The sequence below is a fragment of the Schistocerca nitens genome, chromosome 6 (genome assembly GCF_023898315.1).
Source record: "Schistocerca nitens isolate TAMUIC-IGC-003100 chromosome 6, iqSchNite1.1, whole genome shotgun sequence".
Taxonomy (NCBI): Eukaryota; Metazoa; Arthropoda; class Insecta; order Orthoptera; family Acrididae; genus Schistocerca; species Schistocerca nitens.
The window spans coordinates 295,832,497-295,852,907 of NC_064619.1; the positions used below are offsets into that span (position 1 = coordinate 295,832,497).

At 40.6% G+C, this 20,411-nt stretch overlaps 1 protein-coding gene across 3 annotated transcripts in view; it reads left to right on the top strand.

Moving 5' to 3' along the window:
* Window positions 1-20,411, top strand: part of LOC126263658 (oxysterol-binding protein-related protein 9) — a 518,089-nt gene that overhangs the window by 242,221 nt on the left and 255,457 nt on the right. For 2 of the 3 annotated variants that reach the window (XM_049960765.1, XM_049960767.1), the window contains exons 5-6: window positions 4,781-4,831; window positions 12,231-12,342. In XM_049960765.1, coding sequence (XP_049816722.1) covers window positions 4,781-4,831; window positions 12,231-12,342 — 163 coding nt within the window. The remainder of the gene's footprint in view (window positions 1-4,780; window positions 4,832-12,230; window positions 12,343-20,411) is intronic. The other variant, XM_049960766.1, reaches the window with a different exon arrangement.

Consider the following 20,411-nt stretch of genomic DNA (forward strand, 5'->3'; position numbering starts at 1 on the left):
TTTTCATCAGGGAAAGTTAGACAGAAATACGAACCATCATCTTATGTTATATTGATCTTTTGAACATAAGACTGTTTAACTGTGTACATTGCATATGAAGAAAACTCAGCAGGAAGTAACTAAATTTTAGAAACTTTGCCACGAAAATACACCTGCCTAATATTGTGTAGGGCCCCCATGAGCATTCAGAAATATCACGACATGACATGGCATGGACTTGACTAATGTCTGAACTAGTGCTGGAGGGAATTGACACCATGAATCCTGCAGGGCTGTCCCTAAATCCGCAAGAGTCCAAGGAGGCGGGACCTCTTCTGAACAGCACATCACAAGGCATCCCTTATTCGCTCAATAATGTTCATGTCTGGAGAGTTTTGTGGCCAGTGGAAGTGTTTAAACTCAGAAGAGTGTTCCTGGAGCCACTCTGTAGCAATTCTGGACATGTGGGGTGTCACACTGTCCTGCTAGAACTGCCCAAGTCCGTTGGAACACACTTTGAATGTGAATGGATGCAGGTGATCAGACAGGATGCTTACGTATGTGTCACCTTTCAGAGTCGTATTTAGATGTATCAGGGGTCCCATAACACTGCAGCTGCACGCGCCCCACACCATTACAGAGCCTCCACCAACTTGAACAATCCCCTGCTGACATGCAGGGTCCATGTATTCATGAGGTTATCTCCATAACTATACACATCCATCTGCTCAATACAATTTGAAAAGAGACTCGTCTGACCAGGCAACATGTTGGTGTTGATGGGCCCAGGTGAAGTGTAAAGCTTTGTGTTGTGCAGTCATCATGGCTATATGAGTTGACCTTTGGCTCCAAAAGCTTATATCGATGATGTTTCGTTGAATGCTTTGCACGCTGACCATTGTTGATGGCCCAGCATTGAAATCTGCAGCAGTTTGCCGAAGGGTTGCACTTCTATCATGTTGAACGATTCTCTTCAGTCGTCGTTGGTCCTGTTCTTGCAGGATCTTTCTCCGGCTGCAGCAATGTCGGAGATTTGATGTTTTGCCGGGTTCCTGATATTCACGGTACACTTGTGAAATAGTCGTATGGGAAAATCCCACTTCATCGCTACCTCAGAAATACTGTGTCCCATCGCTCATGCGTCGACCATTAACACCACATCCAAACTCACTTAAATCTTGATAAACTGTATTGTAGCTGCAGTAACTGATCTAACAACTGCGCCAGACACTTGTAGTCTTATATAGGCATTGCCGACTGCAGCACCGTATTCAGCCCATTTATATATCTCTGTATTTGAATATGCATGCGTATACCAGTTTCTTCGGTGCTTCTGTGTAGTTGAAACCTGAAAAAACATTGTCAAAATTTTTCTATAAGCAACTGGGAAGTAAAACAATTATTTAAATAAATATAGATTTTTAATGTGATAAGTTTTCAAATCACTCTACAAAGTACAAATAATTTCTTCTAGCCCGATACAGATTGTTCTAAGATTTGTGATAATGACTTCTTAGTAGTTACGAGAACGCTTGTAAGATTTAGAACGAAAAATGATGGGTGCATGCAGTATGTTGCTGATGCTTGAATTGCTCACCTCGTATTACCTATCGCATACACTCCACATTTTTCATTATAAGCCTTACAAGTATTTTCAAAGTGATTAAAAATTCAAATCACCAATGTTTCGAACTATAAGGTTAGGAGTTTGTAAGGGGATAGGATAAATTATTTTATATTTTTGTTTGATTTCAAATGTGTTCTATTAAAGACTTATTTTTACTTAAAAAAGTATTTTCTGCTTTCTAATATTGTGAGTAGGAAATTTTCTGGCAGATATCAAAGCACTTGTCACAGAAAGTGTTTTTGGCTGAGTGGAAAACTGCCTCATTAGCTACCTGTTGAGCTTAGGTCTCACATTGGCATAGCCTTGCTTCACATTCCTGACTTTTCTCTCTAGCTCTTAATTCAGAGTGCCTCAATAAATCTGATCCTAGTTGAGATATATGCACTCCAGTGTTCTCAATCACTCTCATTTGAGCATGACTAAGTGCGTCACTTACAAGGCAAGAAATATGCTCTTCAGCTGTTTAATTTGCTTGGCACATAATTGGTGAGTTAAGAGGACTGTGTGTCCATTGTCTTGATTGACATCACTTGAGCCATTCATTACTTGGCATTTGCGCTTTTGACTTCGTTCTGCTTTTTGGAAACTTCTTTAGCTCACTTTGGCAGACTTACTTGCTTCTGATGACTTCGGAAGCTTCTTTTGTCATTTTTTACTTTTCCTTCTCCCAGTGATGCTTATGTTAGTTGGCTTTTTCCTTGACCACCATAGAAATTGTCATTAATGCACTGTTCGCTTTTAATATTGTTATTTTATTTTTGCAAACTATTGTTACCGGAATATAATAAAGATTGGGAGTGATTCAAAGAACCAACAGAGGCTGGCCTACTGGACGGGGGCCATCAATAGCTGTTAGCCGAGTGTGAATAGAGGACAACAACAAGGGGAAGATGGACAATGGAAAGTTCAAATGAGTAATCCAAGAGCGACAAAATTGCATAGCGAAACCAGAGACCAAAGTAATGATAATGAGGAATATACGAGAGGGCTGTGAATACACAATTGAAGGCAAAGCCATGACACGACTAGCTTTAACAGTGAGTGCTCATTAGCCTGCAAGGTGGGCATGACTGCAGTGCTGCAAGGCGAGTGCTGCAGAGGTGATACTAGCATTACAAATGTAGCAGTGCCATCTAGGAATGGTCAGAAGTTTCACGAATGCCGCCTGGAATGCATTCTGATACTAAGTGCGCAACACGTCAGTTCTACAGAACATCTGAGATATCAGATGTTACCAACACTTTCATGGCCACCCCCACCCACATGTCTGTGGGAGCTAGGTGGATCAGACAGACAAGAAAGCAACTTACCAAAAATGTGTTAAACGCAAATTTGTGTGTTACAAGAAAGAGAACTATGCTATTCATAAAGTTGTTTGTAATATTTACAATTCTTCATTACATGTATTAAATTTTTCCTTGGGATAAAAACATTATATTGACATAGCTCTAGTCTTTGATTCGGCAGAATCTTTCAAAATAGAATCTGAATATATTTACTTTCTGTTTTTCCTTTCAGTGTGTAGAGTTGAAAGTCCACACAACAGTTGTTATTGAGAAATCGTTGACCTTAGGTGTTTTGACTTCTGAAGACTTTCACCACTAAATACATATAAATAGGTAAAGTCAAGAGAATTCAGAAGTTTATTGAAGTGTTGGGAAGTATCTCAATAAAATTGCTTTTTGTAATGTACGATAAACAATGTCGAGGAGAACTTTCAACAAAAAAATGGCCGTGAAGATCAGAATTCCATAGTTTTGTGAATTTTGAGTCCAATCAGATGAGGATTTAATCAATATGTTCACATGTCAAAACATTTGAACTAACTAAAACAGTGTTGAACCGTGAAGTCAGTGGTGGCTTGTAAGCACACATTCACAATTACCTTGTAAATGGCTAGTTTGCGGTCCCATGTTTACTCGAAAATTTTTGCTTTTATTATCGTATACTTTCACCATGTCAGTTTTCATTACTAATTTTGTCACTCCCTTATACATTAATGGTTCTGTTGAGTTATTTTTTCCATTTTATGTGCAATATTTCGACAACTGATCCAGCTATCTTCTTCAGGTGCTGCGAGTTTTGTTGTTAGGTGTTTTCTGACTGGTCCAGGCTGCAAGTACATGTAATAGAAATCTCGCTGCTCCGAAGAAGATGGCTGGGTTGGTCGTCAAAATATTTTGCATGAAATGGAAACAACAACTTGGCAGAACATCTGGAAGTACACCATTAATCTGTTATGCCAAGAAAACTTGAGTGGTCAGCCTGTATACAAATTTTGCTGGTTGGTTGTTACTGGTGTCCCTCTCACCGAAACACCACAAGCAGTACTTAAGGTGGAACTGGCCCTGCATCTTATGCTAATCTATCTATTAATGGGCTGTCTTGATGAACTTTCTCTAGCCATTCAGGCATCTAAATTTCTCACATGACTCACTTCGATTAGTGACACTGGTGATGTCATGTCTCGGTAAGAACACCTTATCCTCATTACCCCTTAACCTTAGCCCTTCCACTGCCCATTTCAATGTTTTATACTATCCTAATTGCTTATTGTTACCTTCTGCTACCTCTTCCCCATATACTGGATCTTCCACCTTCTTCCTGTGCTTTTCTCCCCAATATGTCCTACTTGTTTCCTACCCTGCCTCACTGTGAATTCGCCAGTCACCTCCATGGAACACACTTTGAGTTGTCAGCCAACACAGTCTTTGTACCTGTACTGTTTGCTAACTAGTGACCTTTTAGTAGTTCAGCTTCATGGGAAGTAAAATAAAATAAAACAAAACAATTTTTTTTACGGGTATCAAATGCTCAGAAAAGTGTGGTTCGAAGGATATGATTTTTATGGTTGTCAGTGGAATCTAGTTGATTTTGTCAACATGTTTATTGCAGAATAATTATTGTCTTGGCTAATGTTTGTTAATGTGTTTGTTTAATGTTCTTACAAGTTGGCTTCATGAACTGCTCATGCTTATTTGAGTTGCTTCATTAAACTGTGATTTCCAACCCAGTCATCTAAAATTATCCTTTTGCCCTTCCATTTGTCCATTGTTGTCATCAGTTCTCTGATGTTTTCCATCTACCATTATTTCAAACAGCTTATAAGTACTAAAATTTACCCTCCCTGCTTGTATGCTGCTGAATGCACTGTGTGCAAATATTGTGTTACAGGACATGCTGGAGTCCATCAAACATTCCATTGTGCTGCTGCAGATTGCAAAGGTGAGAGAATGGATTGTGATAGGCTATTTCTGGGACTTAACACACACACACACACACACACACACACACACACACACAGAGAGAGAGAGAGAGAGAGAGAGAGAGAGAGAGACTCTGACTGACTCACGAAGGTAAGTCTGTAACCCTGCTACGCCTTCTGATACAACTCACACATTGTATGCTGTATGTTGCCCCTTTAGTTTATTATGATTGGCAACATCTGCCAGCTACTAGACTTATTGAATCACATTGAGCTTAGTGACCAATTACTGGATTGATTTTGGTGAATGTGGAGCACCAGAGATGCAAGCTGATCATTGCCTCCAGTAATATACTAGTGTAAGCTCCATGGATATTTTAATGATAGGCGTTAACTATTGCTGTCGAACATTACAAATGTAAGAGAAAAAAAATCTGCAACTTCAAGGTGAGCTTACCGTTTACAAAATGAGTAGCTATTCAGCCTGACAGTTGTTACAGGCAATCTCTGGAGCACTTGCACACCATGATTGTATCAGGTGTGACAAGGCATGTGGTGCTCTGTTAAAGTTGATATTTAATTGATTCATTTCAAATGTAAAGGTACAAAAAGGCAAAACAATGGCCAGTACATATTGCCAGTACTGCCATTAGACAATTTTAAAAGTGAAAAAAATCCTGGCTTTTTGAACTGTCAGTTTACAATGCCCTCTTATCGTTCCAAATACAATTCTATATTCTGTTGCCTTTAAACAACTGCTTAAGAGCATGGTAAGTTTCCTAAAAATATTTGCCGGTAACACACTAAAGAGAGTGACAGTAAAGTTAGAAACAAATTTGTGGAAGATAACTGTTTGTGTATGTTCACACAACAGAACTCAGATGTTAATAACATTGACATACAGTGTCAGTTGTCACCCTTATACTCTGGCCTTGTTGACACAGCAAGTGACTTGCTAAATTATTGATACAAATGAATATACTCATATCTTAAAAATTCCATCCTCAGGGAGGAAAGAGGTAGGTTGGGGAAGTGTAGGAAGGAGGGGCAGGTAACTCGGATCACAGGACAGAAGAGACCCATCTGTTCTGAGGACAATATTTCTTGTTCCCTCACAAAATTTTTATTATCAGAAACAAAATTTCACTGGCATCAGTGCCATGCTGTGAACTTTCCACTTTGTGTTTATATTTACTTACAGGAACCACATCTGTCATTTGCACAGCTATGCTAGGAGGCTATAATCTGATATAGAAAGATGACTCATCACTATCTCAGTGGTGTGTGGTATAAGTTGAGACATTGGTTCTGACAGAAGGCGTGCTCTGGTAGTCTGTGCAGTTGCGGTGCTCACTGTGTCCAGATGGCTTGGTGGTCAACGTATCTCCCTAGTAAGCAGGAGACCTAGGTTGGAATCCTGGTCGGGCACAACTTTTCAACTTGCCCGATTGATATAAATCAATTCCCACTGTTAGTCAGTGTCTTTAATTCCTCTGTGCCTTGACAAATTTCTTTGTCAGTTCCTCCTGCCTAATAGAGATGCAGACAATTGTTACCACCAGTCAGTACCATGGTGTGTTTTTGTACCTGCAGCTGTATGGTTCTGTATATGAAGGAACAGGTCAAGATTTATAGAATAGTATGTACGTATCTTAAAGTGGAGGATTTCTGTTCAGGTGAGGTCATAGCACTTGTTCCATGGGCCAAAGGAAAGTCACTCAGTTAGCAGAAAATGTGGTTTTGTTAAGTCGAGGGAGAATCACATTTTGCACAGGTAAAAGGCAGTTCTCTGCTGCTCTCCACTTGTCACAAATGTGGCTGAACTGAAAGTGGCACAGATTTGTATTCCCATTCCATTTTCAGGTGTCTTTAAATCACAGAAGTAGACCAAAAGAAACTTGAAGTAAATGCTCAGCAAGGTGAACAGCTCTGTACCCTCATGCACTTTTAATTTTTTATCTAGAATAAGGTGATCAGGATATAGTAGATAATATTTATAATATGATTTACCAAGCCTCTGAGGCACTGCATGGCATTGTGTCCTGTGAAGGTGGAGGAAATGTTTCTTGTCGATTTTTAGGCAGCGGTTTAGCCCTGGAGGTGGTTAACTGCAATCCTTTTACTAGAGAACCTTGCAGCCTTCCAGATTTTACCATTACATATACCTCATCAGTCTGTTGTGTGACACTCAGCAATGGAATATGTTGTAACATACACATCACTTATTTGAGGGAAACAAAACAGAGTAATGAAATATATTATTAACAAATGCCACAGTGAAAATAGCATAGAACACAGTACTAGAATTCATTTTTATTAGCCGGACGGAGTAGCCGAGCGGTTCTAGGCGCTACAGTCTGGAACCGTGCGACCGCTACGGTCGCAGGTTCGAATCCAGCCTCGGGCATGGATGTGTGTGATGTCCTTAGGATAGTTAGGTTTAAGTAGTTCTAAGTTCTAGGGGACTGATGACCTCAGATGTTCAGTCCCATAGTGCTCAGAGCCATTTGAACCATTTTTATTACATCTCTTAATAATGACCCAGGAAATGTGTGAGGATGTCAGTTCTGGCCTGTTAGTAAGAACCGTCGTGACATTCACCACGAATTCTGAAAACTCTTAGAAAGTCCAGAATCAATATGGGGGATAATATGAACAAGTGCATGTCCATTATATTTAAACAGCTTTAGTACTTTCCACTTCATGTTGGTGATTTATAGTTCTGTAACACAAGCCTAATGTTCTCATGTAAGGACTATGTTCTCTACTTTTCCATTAATTTCTGTTACACAATTAAATGGACATAAAGTACTGTATTGTGGAATTGGAGTTCTGCATGGAAAAGTTCTTCACCTTGGGCATGAAAATCTGCAGTTTGTCATTAACAACTTTCAACTGTTTTCAGTGCTACTGAAAATGTTCATTGTAGTGTGCTGAACTGCAGTTTAGGATTAGTTCAAACATGCAGATTTTTGAAAAATTATTTTGTGTTCATTGAAGGGATGCTCACTTTTTAAGCACATTCATATTGTCACCGTGACTCTCAAAAGCAGATATACTTTGGCACATCTGTATGTATTCCTAGGTACATATAGCCGTATTAGTGTTGTGTAGGATGCTGTTGTTGTACACCTTCTGCATAATGCTTACACTCTGTCATCAGTCCCAGAATTATAGTGTTGTCTGCCTCATCACTATTATTAAAAAAAGTTTGATATTAGAAAGAACAGAATCATGTGTAATGTACTGGGTATACTGTGTTTTATTGTATTTATTATTAGAGTTGGCATATTAAGCTGAATCAAGAGTTTCCATTGTCCACTGCAGGCTTTGTTTTATTGTTTAGTTTCTCACATGAATGTGTAAAAAGTGTGTAATTCCAAACAAACAGCTGTAGAGATATCTTATGCAAGTTAATAAAGAGTTACCAGAATGTGGTAGTAGATAGAACACAGAGGAACACCTCTAGCAACAGCATTCTGATTAGTTGCTAAATCATTTCCTGTTACACATTCTGTACATTCTGAATTTTATGACGATGGTGATGCAGGGCAGTGTGCAGTCTTGAATACATAAGAACAGTGTGAGAAACCATTTCAGTAGAAATTCGTAATAATATAGCTCCTTGAATTTCCTAATGCAAAGCCTGTTATACCATGGGAAAACAGTTCTTTAGTCTGCATCTGCCTCAGTATACTGTGTTCATCAATGTACTGTGCAGCATGTAGTGAAGGGTAAATGGTGTACCAGAGTTACTTTCCTCCCTTCCAATGCCATTTGACCAAGATATGTGGGAATAATAAGCCTTGTTCTGAAATGCAAATGTGCAGATGTGGAAAGTAGCTGAAAACTGCAAGTAGAAAAAAACTCTTGGAAGTCTCATAAGATGAACCTTATAAAACGAGGATAGTAAAAGAGCATCCTGGATTTTCCACTGTTTAATTTATTTCTTATTTTAAAATTGTTGTTAAATAGTAATTAATTTATTTCTTTATATCTGTTCCTGTTTTTTATACCAGGCTATTGCAATTAGTCACAAAGATGACAAGCAAATTATTTGTTTATAATTTAAAAAATGGTTAAGATAACATAAGATAAAAAATATGCATGCTCAAGGCAATTAATGATTCCGGCAGAAGCAGCCGACACCAAAGAAGAGGATAGTGGAGAGAAAATGGTAACTGGTAGGAATAATTTGGAGGCTTAAAAAAACGGCAAGTTCATGGCGGAGTATAATAGAACATATTCTAATATTGTAGTGAAGTACTTAAAAAAAGCTGAAAATTTCTCAAGAATCAAACTACATAGAAAGAGACTACCTTTGGCTTCTGTATACAATCACCACTAAATCTAGTTTTTTTTCAAAACTTTTCCTCAATATTTTTCCAAGTGGGAAAACTACATATATTGAAGCCTGGTATCTCTTTCAGCCTTTAATTGCATTAACTTGATACTACGTAATAAAGGTAATCAGCAGTTATGACTTTGTTATTTTCAGCTGATACACACTAAAAGTAAAAGTTACCTGATTTTCACTGTTGTCACTGAAATGGGAGTTCACTATGTTTAGTGAGAGAGTATGTCTTCACTCACTTAAAGTGAATGTACAGTAAAAATCTTGCTTCAATGTTCAGTGCTTAAGAGGGCTGCTGGCTGTAAAAGGTCTACATTAGTCTTTGTGTACTGAAGTACTTGCTTCTTCATCTACTGCGGCTAATGTGATCTGTAGTCATATGTTGAACGTCCTGTTAAAGATACCTCATAAATATTGTGGGTAGGGCCATATTGTTGCTATCAGTTTTTAATACTCTATAGTACGGCATAAACTGAAAGAGCCAGAGTTTGTACAGAGTTTCAAGTAGAGCATACGGGAACAATTGACACGAATGGGGGAAAGAAATACAGTAGAAGAAGAATGGGTAGCTTTGAGGGATGAAGTAGTGAATGCAGCAGAGAATGAAGTAGGTAAAAAGACGAGGACTGCTAGAAATCCTTGGGTAACAGAAGAAATATTGAACTTAATTGATGAAAGGAGAAAATATAAAAATGCAGTAAATGAAGCAGGCAAAAAGGAATACAAATGTCTCAAAAATGAGATCGACAGGAAGTGCATAATGGCTAAGTAGGAATGGCTAGAGGACAAATGTAAGGATGTAGAGGGTTCTCTCACCAGGGGTAAGATAGATACTGCCTACAGGAAAATTAGAGAGACCTTTGGAGAAAAGAGAACCACGTGTATGAATATCAAGAGCTCAGATGGAAACCCAGTTCTAAGCAAAGAAGGGAAAGCAGAAAGGTGGAAGGAGTATATAGAGGGTCTATACAAGGGCGATGTACTTGAAGACAATATTATGGAAATGGAAGAGGATGTAGATGAAGATTAAATGGGAGATATGATACTGCGTGAAGAGTTTGACAGAGCACTGAAAGACCTGAGTGGAAACAAGGCCCCGGGAGTAGACAACATTCCATTAGAACTACTGACAGCCTTGGGAGAGCCAGTCCTGACAAAACTCTACCATCTGGTGAGCAAGATATATGAGACAGGCGAAATACCCTCAGACTTCAAGAAGAATGTAATAATTCCAATCCCAAAGAAAGCAGGTGTTGACAGATGTCAGAATTACCGAACTATCAGTTTAATAAGTCACGGCTGCAAAATACTAACGCGAATTCTTTACAGACGAATGGAAAAACTAGTAGAAGCTGACCTCGGGGAAGATCAGTTTGGATTCCGTAGAAATCTTGGAACACGTGCAATACTGACCCTACGACTTATCTTAGAAGCTAGATTAAGGAAAGGCAAACCTACGTTTCTAGCATTTGTAGACTTAGAGAAAGCTTTTGACAATGTTGACTGGAATACTCTCTTTGAAATTCTGAAGGTGGCAGGGGTAAAATACAGGGAGCGAATGGCTATTTACAATTTGTACAGAAACCAGATGGCAGTTAAGAGAGTCGAGGGGCATGAAAGGGAAGCAGCGGTTGGGAAGGGAGTGAGACAGGGTTGTAGCCTCTCCCCGATGTTATTCAATCTCTATATTGAGCAAGCAGTGAAGGACACAAAAGAAAAATTCGGAGTGGTTATAAAATTCATGAAGAAGAAATAAAAACTTTGAGGTTTGCCGATGACATCGTAATTCTGTCAGAGACAGCAAAGGACTTGGAAGAGCAGTTGAACGGAATGGATGGTGTCTTGAAGGGAGGGTATAAGATGAACATCAACAAAAGCAAAACGAGGATAATGGAATGTAGTCGAATTAAGTCGGGTGATGTTGAGGGTATTAGATTAGGAAATGAGACACTTAAAGTAGTAAAGGAGTTTTGCTATTTGGGGAGCAAAATAACTGATGATGGTCGAAGTAGAGAGGATATAAAATGTAGACTGGCAATGGCAAGGAAAGCGTTTCTGAAGAAGAGAAATTTGTTAACATCGAGTATAGATTTAAGTGTCAGGAAGTCATTTCTGAAAGTATTTGTATGGAGTGTAGCCATGTATGGAAGTGAAACATGGACGATAAATAGTTTGGATAAAAAGAGAATAGAAGCTTTTGAAATGTGGTGCTACAGAAGAATGCTGAAGATTAGATGGGTAGATCACATAACTAATGAGGAGGTATTGAATAGGATTGGGGAGAAGAGAAATTTGTGGCACAACTTGGCTAGAAGAAGGGATCGGTTGGTAGGACATGTTCTGAGGCATAAAGGGATCACCAATTTAGTATTGGAGGGCAGCATGGAGGGTAAAAATCGTATAGGGAGACCAAGAGATGAATACACTAAGCAGATTCAGAGGGATGTAGGTTGCAGTAGTTACTGGGAAATGAAGAAGCTTGCACAGGATAGAGTAGCATGGAGAGCTGCATGAAATCAGTCTCAGGACTGAAGACAACAACAACAACAACAGTACGGCATAGAGATAAAAACAAAAATATTAAGGCAGAAATAAATGTAAATTTCCAGTAGAGACTTGGCTAACCTGTAAATGGATATACATGAATAGCATAATAATTAAAATGGGAAGAAAACTCAGGTGCCTGCTAGCATTTACTATTTTTTACTACCTCAAATAAGTAAATTAATAAAGTCACACGGAATTATAATATATAGGTATTGTATGGGGTAGTGTAAATTTTGCCTGATCAGCATTTTCAAAGACAAATTTCATCTCTTTCATTGTTAAGATTACCTGCAAGACTTCATTGTCTCGTGCAATTCGGAATACTGTATATGATTGCATATGTAAACAGGAAACATGTTTCTGTCATTACATTCCTTGACTATACTCTGTCCATATCTTGTTATTAAGGTGAAAGCTCTTGTCATAATGTTAATCTGCATTATTTTCATCATAGAATATTATAGTATTAGAAAATCAGACATCACATATCAAACAGCAGTTCCATTTTCATGTTCCAGAACACAGCGCATCCAGTAAATGGCATTTTTTCACCAGCACCAAGTTCGGTCAGCCAATCTACTGCTCCATCAGTTGCTCCTGTAAGCAGTGTGGCAGATGTCGTAAATGCAGGTAAGGGTAGCCACTGCAAGTTTATCATTAGTGATCATTTTCTGCTCCACCCACAGTGGTGTAGAGAAGATAATGGCAGTTGCAGTTATTGCTTATGGAGAGGAAAAAACACCTAAATCTTTCATCATATCCTTCCCATTGCACATTACTTTCTATGCTGTTGTTTCTCTTGAATATTGTGTTAAAATGCCTGACCTCTGCTCAGCACAATCATATTTTATAACATGGTTAGGTAGCCATTGTGTTACTGGAATGTTAACTAAATGTTTTGACTGAAGTCAAGTTACTGACATTCTATTTTGTGGCTTTACTTGTTAAACTTGTGCTGTAGATACAGCTCAATGCATATACCTTAATATTTTATATGCTGTATTCATGTCACGAATGGCATTACATGGAAGGGGCCACAGGGGCCAGCATTTATTATATGGGCTTGGTGACCCTGGGGTTCCTGAGCTTGGGACAGGTAAGCATTGCCAACACTCTGTTGTCGTAAGCTGTGAGCATGCTTCAGCAGTCACCGTGCTGTGCAACGTGGAACAGTGATCTCAGCTTGACTGCCCAGATCGCTAGGGGAGGAACATTGTGTGTTAAAGGGAACGGGGATGTCAGCTTGATTGCTCATATCATGAGGATTCTAAAAACCTCTAACAAAAACCACTGAGATGCATGGCTGTTGAGTGTAACAATCATTAGTAGGCAACCTCTGGTGAGCCTGCTGCACCTCAGTTGTGTGTGGCGTACATAGGCAAGCGGGGCTCTGGCCAGGTGGACTTTCATTTCCCTAGCTGCTCGTGGGACCACAGTAGAACCCTTGAAATTTTCTCCTCCTCCTCCTAGTGGAAAGCATGGACAGTGGTAGGTACTAACACCCAATCAACCAAGAGGACTGATGAAGCCAATCCTCCTGACTCAGGAGCTCCTTCCAAAAGTTTTGTCTGTAGTAATAGAATGCATGCCGGTAATCAGAATGTGTTCTTAATAGTGAAAAGGAAAGAGAGTAGCTTAGAAAGGTTTCACCATTCTACATTCAAAAAGGCTTAGAGGACATTGCTGGCACTTTAAAATCAGTCAACTAGTTGTGTAATGGGAAACTGTTGGAAGAAACTTACAGTTCCCAACAAGTTAAGAATCTCGAGAAAGCTCAGTGTATTGGGGAAAATGCTATCGAAAATGAGGTACACGTCATCTTAAATTACAGCAAAGGTGCTGTGACATACAGAGATCTGGTAAACATTCCCAAGGAGGAATTGAAAGGTGAATGTGCTCCAGAAGGTATAGTCAACCTGCAAAATATCATGAAGAGGCTGGATGGGATTCTTGTAAAATGTGACTACTTTAACTTGATGTTCACTAGCACAAAACTTTCTGAGCCCATCAAGGCAGGTTTGTTCACCTAAGTGTGAGGCCTTATGTCCCCGATCCAATGTGCTGTTTCAAATGCCAGTGCTTTAGTCATACTACTCCTGGGTGTCGTGGAGAACCCACGTGCACCAACTATGGTAAGGCTGCTCATGAAGGAGTCACTTGATCATCTTCTTTGAGTTTGTGAATTACTGTGGAACTCTCACTGTCTCGAGTCGAGACTGTATCATATATCGTGATGAATGGAAGATACAAGAGCGTAAGACTAAGAAGTACATTTCATATGGCAACACCAAAAAGATATATAAGGCCATACTGCTACCCCTAGTTTTTGCTACCTCCTTTGCTTCTTTCCTTAAATAGCCAGAGCAGAAAGCCGATGATGTTACACAAACGGCGGTTGTTAGTGTCAGCACTAGTACCTTCATTTGTCAATACACTTGTGCTGCTGCAGTTATTTCAAAGCCTGTTCCTCCCCCCAGAACATCAGAAAAGGCCATGTTTGCTTATGTTGTGGGAGTCCCTGCCCTTCCAAAAGTTCAGTCTTGCCCACCACCCAGTGCTGCCACAACTACTTCTGCAGTTGTGACTCGAAAGCCTCCTCGGACCAAAAAATCAAAGTCTAAAGCGAACAACCACCACCGACGGAGACGAATCACCCACTGATGGAGACAAGAGGTACATAGTCTGATAGTGTTGACATTGTCATCTGTGATGTCTCTCCCTACTCTTCTTCAGAGGTGATGGACCTTGCTGTCAGACTGGGTAATCATCTCGCCCCAAGACTGAGCCTGGGCCCCCATCCATTGTGGGCTCCCCTCCCTGACAGTAAGTCTGACTGAAACTCCTAGCACAGGAATGTCCCCTGAGCTTGTGGCTGCAGAAAGCCCTTTTTAAAGCATCTGATGGCCGTATACTACAGGGCTGTATGTTCCATTGCAAGGATGACCTGACTGGGGAAAGGGCGAAGGAGGGGTCACTGTGTTTTTCAATAATGCACACTGCTCCTCTGCTCTCCCCATGGCTATTGACCTGCAAGCAGTTGCAGTTGAAATTCATGTGTGTCGGAGGATAACTATTTTCTCACTGTATTTACATCCACAAAATGAAACAGACTCTGAGGCTCTCACAGATCTCATGGAACAACTCCCCCAACCGTTTCTCACACTGGGAGACTTCAGTGCCCATCGTGCCATGTGGGGCTTGACTTCTACTTGCCCTTGGGGGGGTCAGGTTTTGGAGAGCTTCATGACAGCTCGTGAGCTGTGCTTTCTCAACACAGGTACACCCACACATTTCTGTACTGCTACTGGGTCATTCTCAGACATCGGCCTCCCTTTCTGCTCTTCAGATCTCGCAGACTGTGTTCATTGGGAAGTATTTGATGACCTCCATTCCAGTGACAACTTTCCACTCCACATTCTGCTACTGGATGGAGCATTACCTAAACAGAAGCCATCAAAATGGATGGTCAGCAGGGCTAACTGGGTGGTGCTCAGCCAGCTGACTGTGTTTGAACACCACAACAGTGTCCATGCATGGATGGATCCATTACACAAATGATCCATCATGCCACTGGCTTACCCATCCCAAAGTCGTAAGGTCATTGTAGGCAACCTGTACTTTGGTGGACTGATGAGTGTCACTCAACAGTCTAGGACAGGTGTGTGGCTCTTTGGCAATTCAGGCCTTTTGTGTCAAGGGAGCCAAGGCTTGACAACTAATTAAGAAGAGAAAGAAAAGGTCATTGCAAGCGTTCCTGGACTCCATCAACCATTCCACTTGTTCTAGAAAAGTATGGGAAGCCATCAGGAAGTTTTCCAGTAAACACAGTTATTTCCCAATAGCAGCAGTGCTCAAATAGGAGTATCCCCAAACTACACCCAGAGACATCACTTAATGATGGCAGAGCATTTTGCACAGCCTACTGCCAATGCTAGTGCCAGGATCTGGCTTTTTGCCGCTACTACGTGACTGTAGAGACAGTTAAGTGGACTTCAGATCCAACAGATCTGAGTCTTACAACTAGATTGGCACCATCTGAGGCTCATGATACTGCATCCGGTCAGGAAGAAATTTGGTACTACATGCTTTGACATTTTGCCTACAGTGTGAAAGGAAATCCTCCTTGAATGTCGAAGAGGTGCACGCCTGTCCCGAATTGGTGAGTGGCATTCAGTGGTCCACCACTTTAATTTGAACATGACTTAAAATAGAGGGCAGATCTGTTGGCAAATCTTCTGCTGCCCTCTGGCTGGAAAACAACACACAGTATAATAAAACATGGCACACAGTGATCTGTAGACAACAAGCACAAGAAGTTGGAGGGTCCTCTCATCAGAGCAAGAAGCTGTGTGTCATAGGGCTGTGCCCTATGCAGAGATGAATGTAGAAGACCTCATTCCGTCAGTGTTGCTAAAAAAAAAAAAAAAAGAAGGGTACACCATGGTTATGTTGTTGGCTTTGCTAGACAGTAGACAGAGTTTATTGTCTGTAACTTCCAACCACTCTTTTTCCCATCGGTGCAAGACTCTGTATATCAACAGTGAGGTGGTAGTGTGCAGAGGGATGGCTCACTGAAATAACTGAGGATTGCAGTGCACGTGCTTGACTGCTACATTCGCCTTTTCATTCCCTGCAATACCCTTGTACCCTGGTACTCAGCAGAAAGACAGCTACTTCCCCAGCCATTGGAGCTGGCGGAGGTTGGATATTCTGGACGACTTCATATACTGGGTACAAGCATTGTAAAGAGTGAAGGGCACTCAGAGAATCAGACAAAACCAGAAATTTAGTACTCGAAGAATGTCTTTTCTATTCCAATTCCCGGAAGATTGTATATAATTGTGTGTCAAAGACAGTAAAATCATGAGGCAGTTGGACCTTGAGGACACAATCAGGGAAAACAACAGAGTGACCAATGGAATCCCCCTGCTTCAACCCATCCGTAATGACAGCTGTAGAGTTGTGATGCTCATTTAAAAGGTTCTTAAATAATGTGTTAAAAAATCTGCAGGAGTGCAACCTCTACTGTACTGCGCTGAATCGAAAATTACCCTGGGCCTCTGCAATAATCAGGATGGCAGACAGCTAAAACCCTGGATTTGGGGTTATACTTGCCATCAGACTTCAAGAAGAATATAATAATTCTAATCCCAAAGAAAGCAGGTGTTGACAGATGTGAAAATTACCGAACTATCAGTTTAATAAGTCACAGCTGCAAAATACTAACACGAATTCTTTACAGACGAATGGAAAAACTAGTAGAAGCCAACCTCGGGGAAGATCAGTTTGGATTCCGTAGAAACACTGGAACACGTGAGGCAATACTGACCTTAAGACTTACCTTAGAGGAAAGATTAAGGAAAGGCAAACCTACGTTTCTAGCATTTGTAGACTTAGAGAAAGCTTTTGACAATGTTAACTGGAATACTCTCTTTCAAATTCTGAAGGTGGCAGGGGTAAAATACAGGGAGCGAAAGGCTATTTACAATTTGTACAGAAACCAAATGGCAGTTATAAGAGTCGAGGGACATGAAAGGGAAGCAGTGGTTGGGAAGGGAGTAAGACAGGGTTGTAGCCTCTCCCCGATGTTGTTCAATCTGTATATTGAGCAAGCAGTAAAGGAAACAAAAGAAAAATTCGGAGTAGGTATTAAAATTCATGGAGAAGAAATAAAAACTTTGAGGTTTGCCGATGACATTGTAATTCTGTCAGAGACAGCAAAGAACTTGGAAGAGCAGTTGAATGGAATGGACAGTGTCTTGAAAGGAGGATATAAGATGAACATTAACAAAAGCAAAACAAGGATAGTGGAATGTAATCTAATTAAGTCGGGTGATGCTGAGGGAATTAGATTAGGAAATGAGACACTTGAAGTAGTAAAGGAGTTTTGCTATTTGGGGAGCAAAATAACTGATGATGGTCGAAGTAGAGAGGATATAAAATATAGACTGGCAATGGCAAGGAAAGCGTTTCTGAAGAAGAGAAATTTGTTAACATCGAGTATAGATTTAAGTGCCAGGAAGTCGTTTCTGAAAGTATTTGTATGGAGTGACCACTTGACCAGAAGAAGGGATCGGTTGGTAGGACATGTTCTGAGGCATCAAGGGATCACCAATTTAGTATTCGAGGGCAGCGTGGAGGGCAAAAATCGTATAGGGAGACCAAGAGATGAATACACCAAGCAGATTCAGAAGGATGTAGGCTGCAGTAGGTACTGGGAGATGAAGAAGCTTGCAAGGGATAGAGTAACATGGAGAGCTGCATCAAACCAGTCTCAGGACTGAAGACCACAACAACAACAACAACAACTTGCCCACACCAAGTGATTCCAGCACACATTGCATGCGGATCCCAAAAGACCTTGTTCTCATGGATGATTAGAAAATAGACGTTTCAGAGGTGGCCAAGCAACAGTATGCTGGTGAATTCAGAGCTTTGAGGAACTTATCGTCTGACACACTATGAGGAGTTTCCATTGGATTGTAAGCGGTGGTTCACTAGTCTCAGCACAGAGATGGCATATGGGCTGAGTTCTGTAAGCACCCATGGCCAGCCTAGCCTTCATGGTGGACATAATCAATGATCTTCATGTAAGGTGGTCTCACCAATCCATACACTGTGCATCTGTAGTCTGGCCAGGAATGCACAAAATCCCTATAAAGCGGGAGCAGACGTGCCTGCCCACTCCCCAAGACCTGTGGCTAAGGTACTTTGTGATATTCAGTGCCTTCTTGGTTCTGGCTTTCAGGTCTTGCAGGTGTGGCAACAATGACAATGTGGAGTCAAAAATGAGGTCCAGAAATCTCACTGAGTCTTTAAAACACTGGATGGTATCCCTCACATGGAAAGCAGATAAATTAAAAATATGACAAGAATGAATGCACACATCCTCACCTGCAGAAAACTGGAAACCTGTCTTTGTAGCCCACTCCTTTAATCTCTGTAGTATAAGTTGTAACTGGCGAGTTCCTGTTTCAACACTGGAGGAGGAACAGAAAACAGCAAAATCATCCACAAATAAGGAGCACTGAACAGGACTCCTCACTATAGAAGTGTACTATTTATGGCTATGGCAAAGAGGGTAACACTTAAAACACTGCCCTGAGGGACATCATTCTACTGGATCGAATAGCAAGTCACCAATGCAGAACTTAAAAAACCAGTTAAGAAATACTGTATGAATATGGAGAGGGCGAGCACAAAAGCCCGATTGATTAAGTTTCTCTAGAATATAGTGTCTCCAAACTATTTCGTATGCCATAATGATGTCAATGAATATACAGAGACATTGATGTTTACATAGGAAAGTCTGCTGAATGGCTGCATTCAGCAGGACCAGATGGCCAATAGTAGACTGAAATGTCCAGAATCGATGCTGAGAGTGGCTAAGACGTTGCCTGGTCTCTGACAACCAGATCAGATGTTAGTTAAGCAGCTGCTCCAGGATCTTTGACACAGCTCATTAAGGAAATAGCCTTTGTAACTACTAGGCCATGTGTGCAGTCCTTTCATGGTTTGTGAAGAGGGATCAAAATTGTCTCTCCCAAGAGATACGAAAGTGACCTGTCTTATATAACAAATTAAAACATTCTAGGAGGATTTGCTTTGCTGCTGTAGGCAAAGTTTCTGTGATCTGTGCAACTTCTTTTCTAAAATTTTAGAGTTATGTTCTTAACATGTTAACATAGTGACTGGCTCACCCAACATTTTTGTAAGTGGTCAGCCATATTGTTGCTATCAGTTTTTAATACTCTATAGTACTGCACAGGCACAAAAACAAAAATATATTTCCCTGTGCCCTTCTTTTAGCTCTTTTGTGGTTTTACTTCTGTTTTAATCCCATGTATACCACTTTTCACCCTTCCTCCATCATTTGGAGGCGTTTGAGATAGAGATTGTGTGGGTCAGCTCGAAGAGGTGGGAGAGAGTGAGTGATCATTGTTTTAGTTTTCCTCTTAACTGTTTCTCAACAGTTTGTCATTTTACACATTCATTTCTTTCAGTATTTGTGAGGGTGCTGATAGCCTCAGTGTTGAGTGCCCATAAGCTTCAAATACACACACTCCATGGAAGGGTAAAATATACTGTATGTAACGATTAGGTGAACAGATCCGATACACTTGCCCAAGGATAAACGTTTAAAATACTCTGTAATGGAAGGAGTAAAGATAACAAAATGTAACTGAGGCATTGAGTGGTCAGTAGGAACATATATGGGACTGAAAATGCTGCTGAGATTTCAGACAGTGCCCTCCTTCGGTGTTAATTACTACAGAGAACTCTCTCCCTCTCCCCCCTCTGTCTCCCTCTCCCCCTCCCCCCTGTTTCCCTCTCCCCCCTCTGTCTCCTTCTCCTCCCCCCCCCCCCCCCTCTCTCTCTCTCTCTCTGACTATGTTATCTTGTCCAGCTTCATTGTAGTGACACTGTAACTTGACTGGGGTGATGGTTTGTATCAGACTGAGTAGCAAGGGGGTGAAAGGAGGCAGATAGAGTGAGGTATGGTTCATAGGATGTGTGGCAAATGGCTAAGGGGAGACACAGCAAGTGGATGGGATAGGAATGTGGCACTTGTGTGCTCTATTTCAAACTCTAGACTTTTGAATAGTAAAACAGAACTGTGATCAGATTTTCATACAGAGTTGCTTTTTAATTTCTTTGTATTATCCTTCAACAAAAAACAAAATAAAACTGAAGTATAA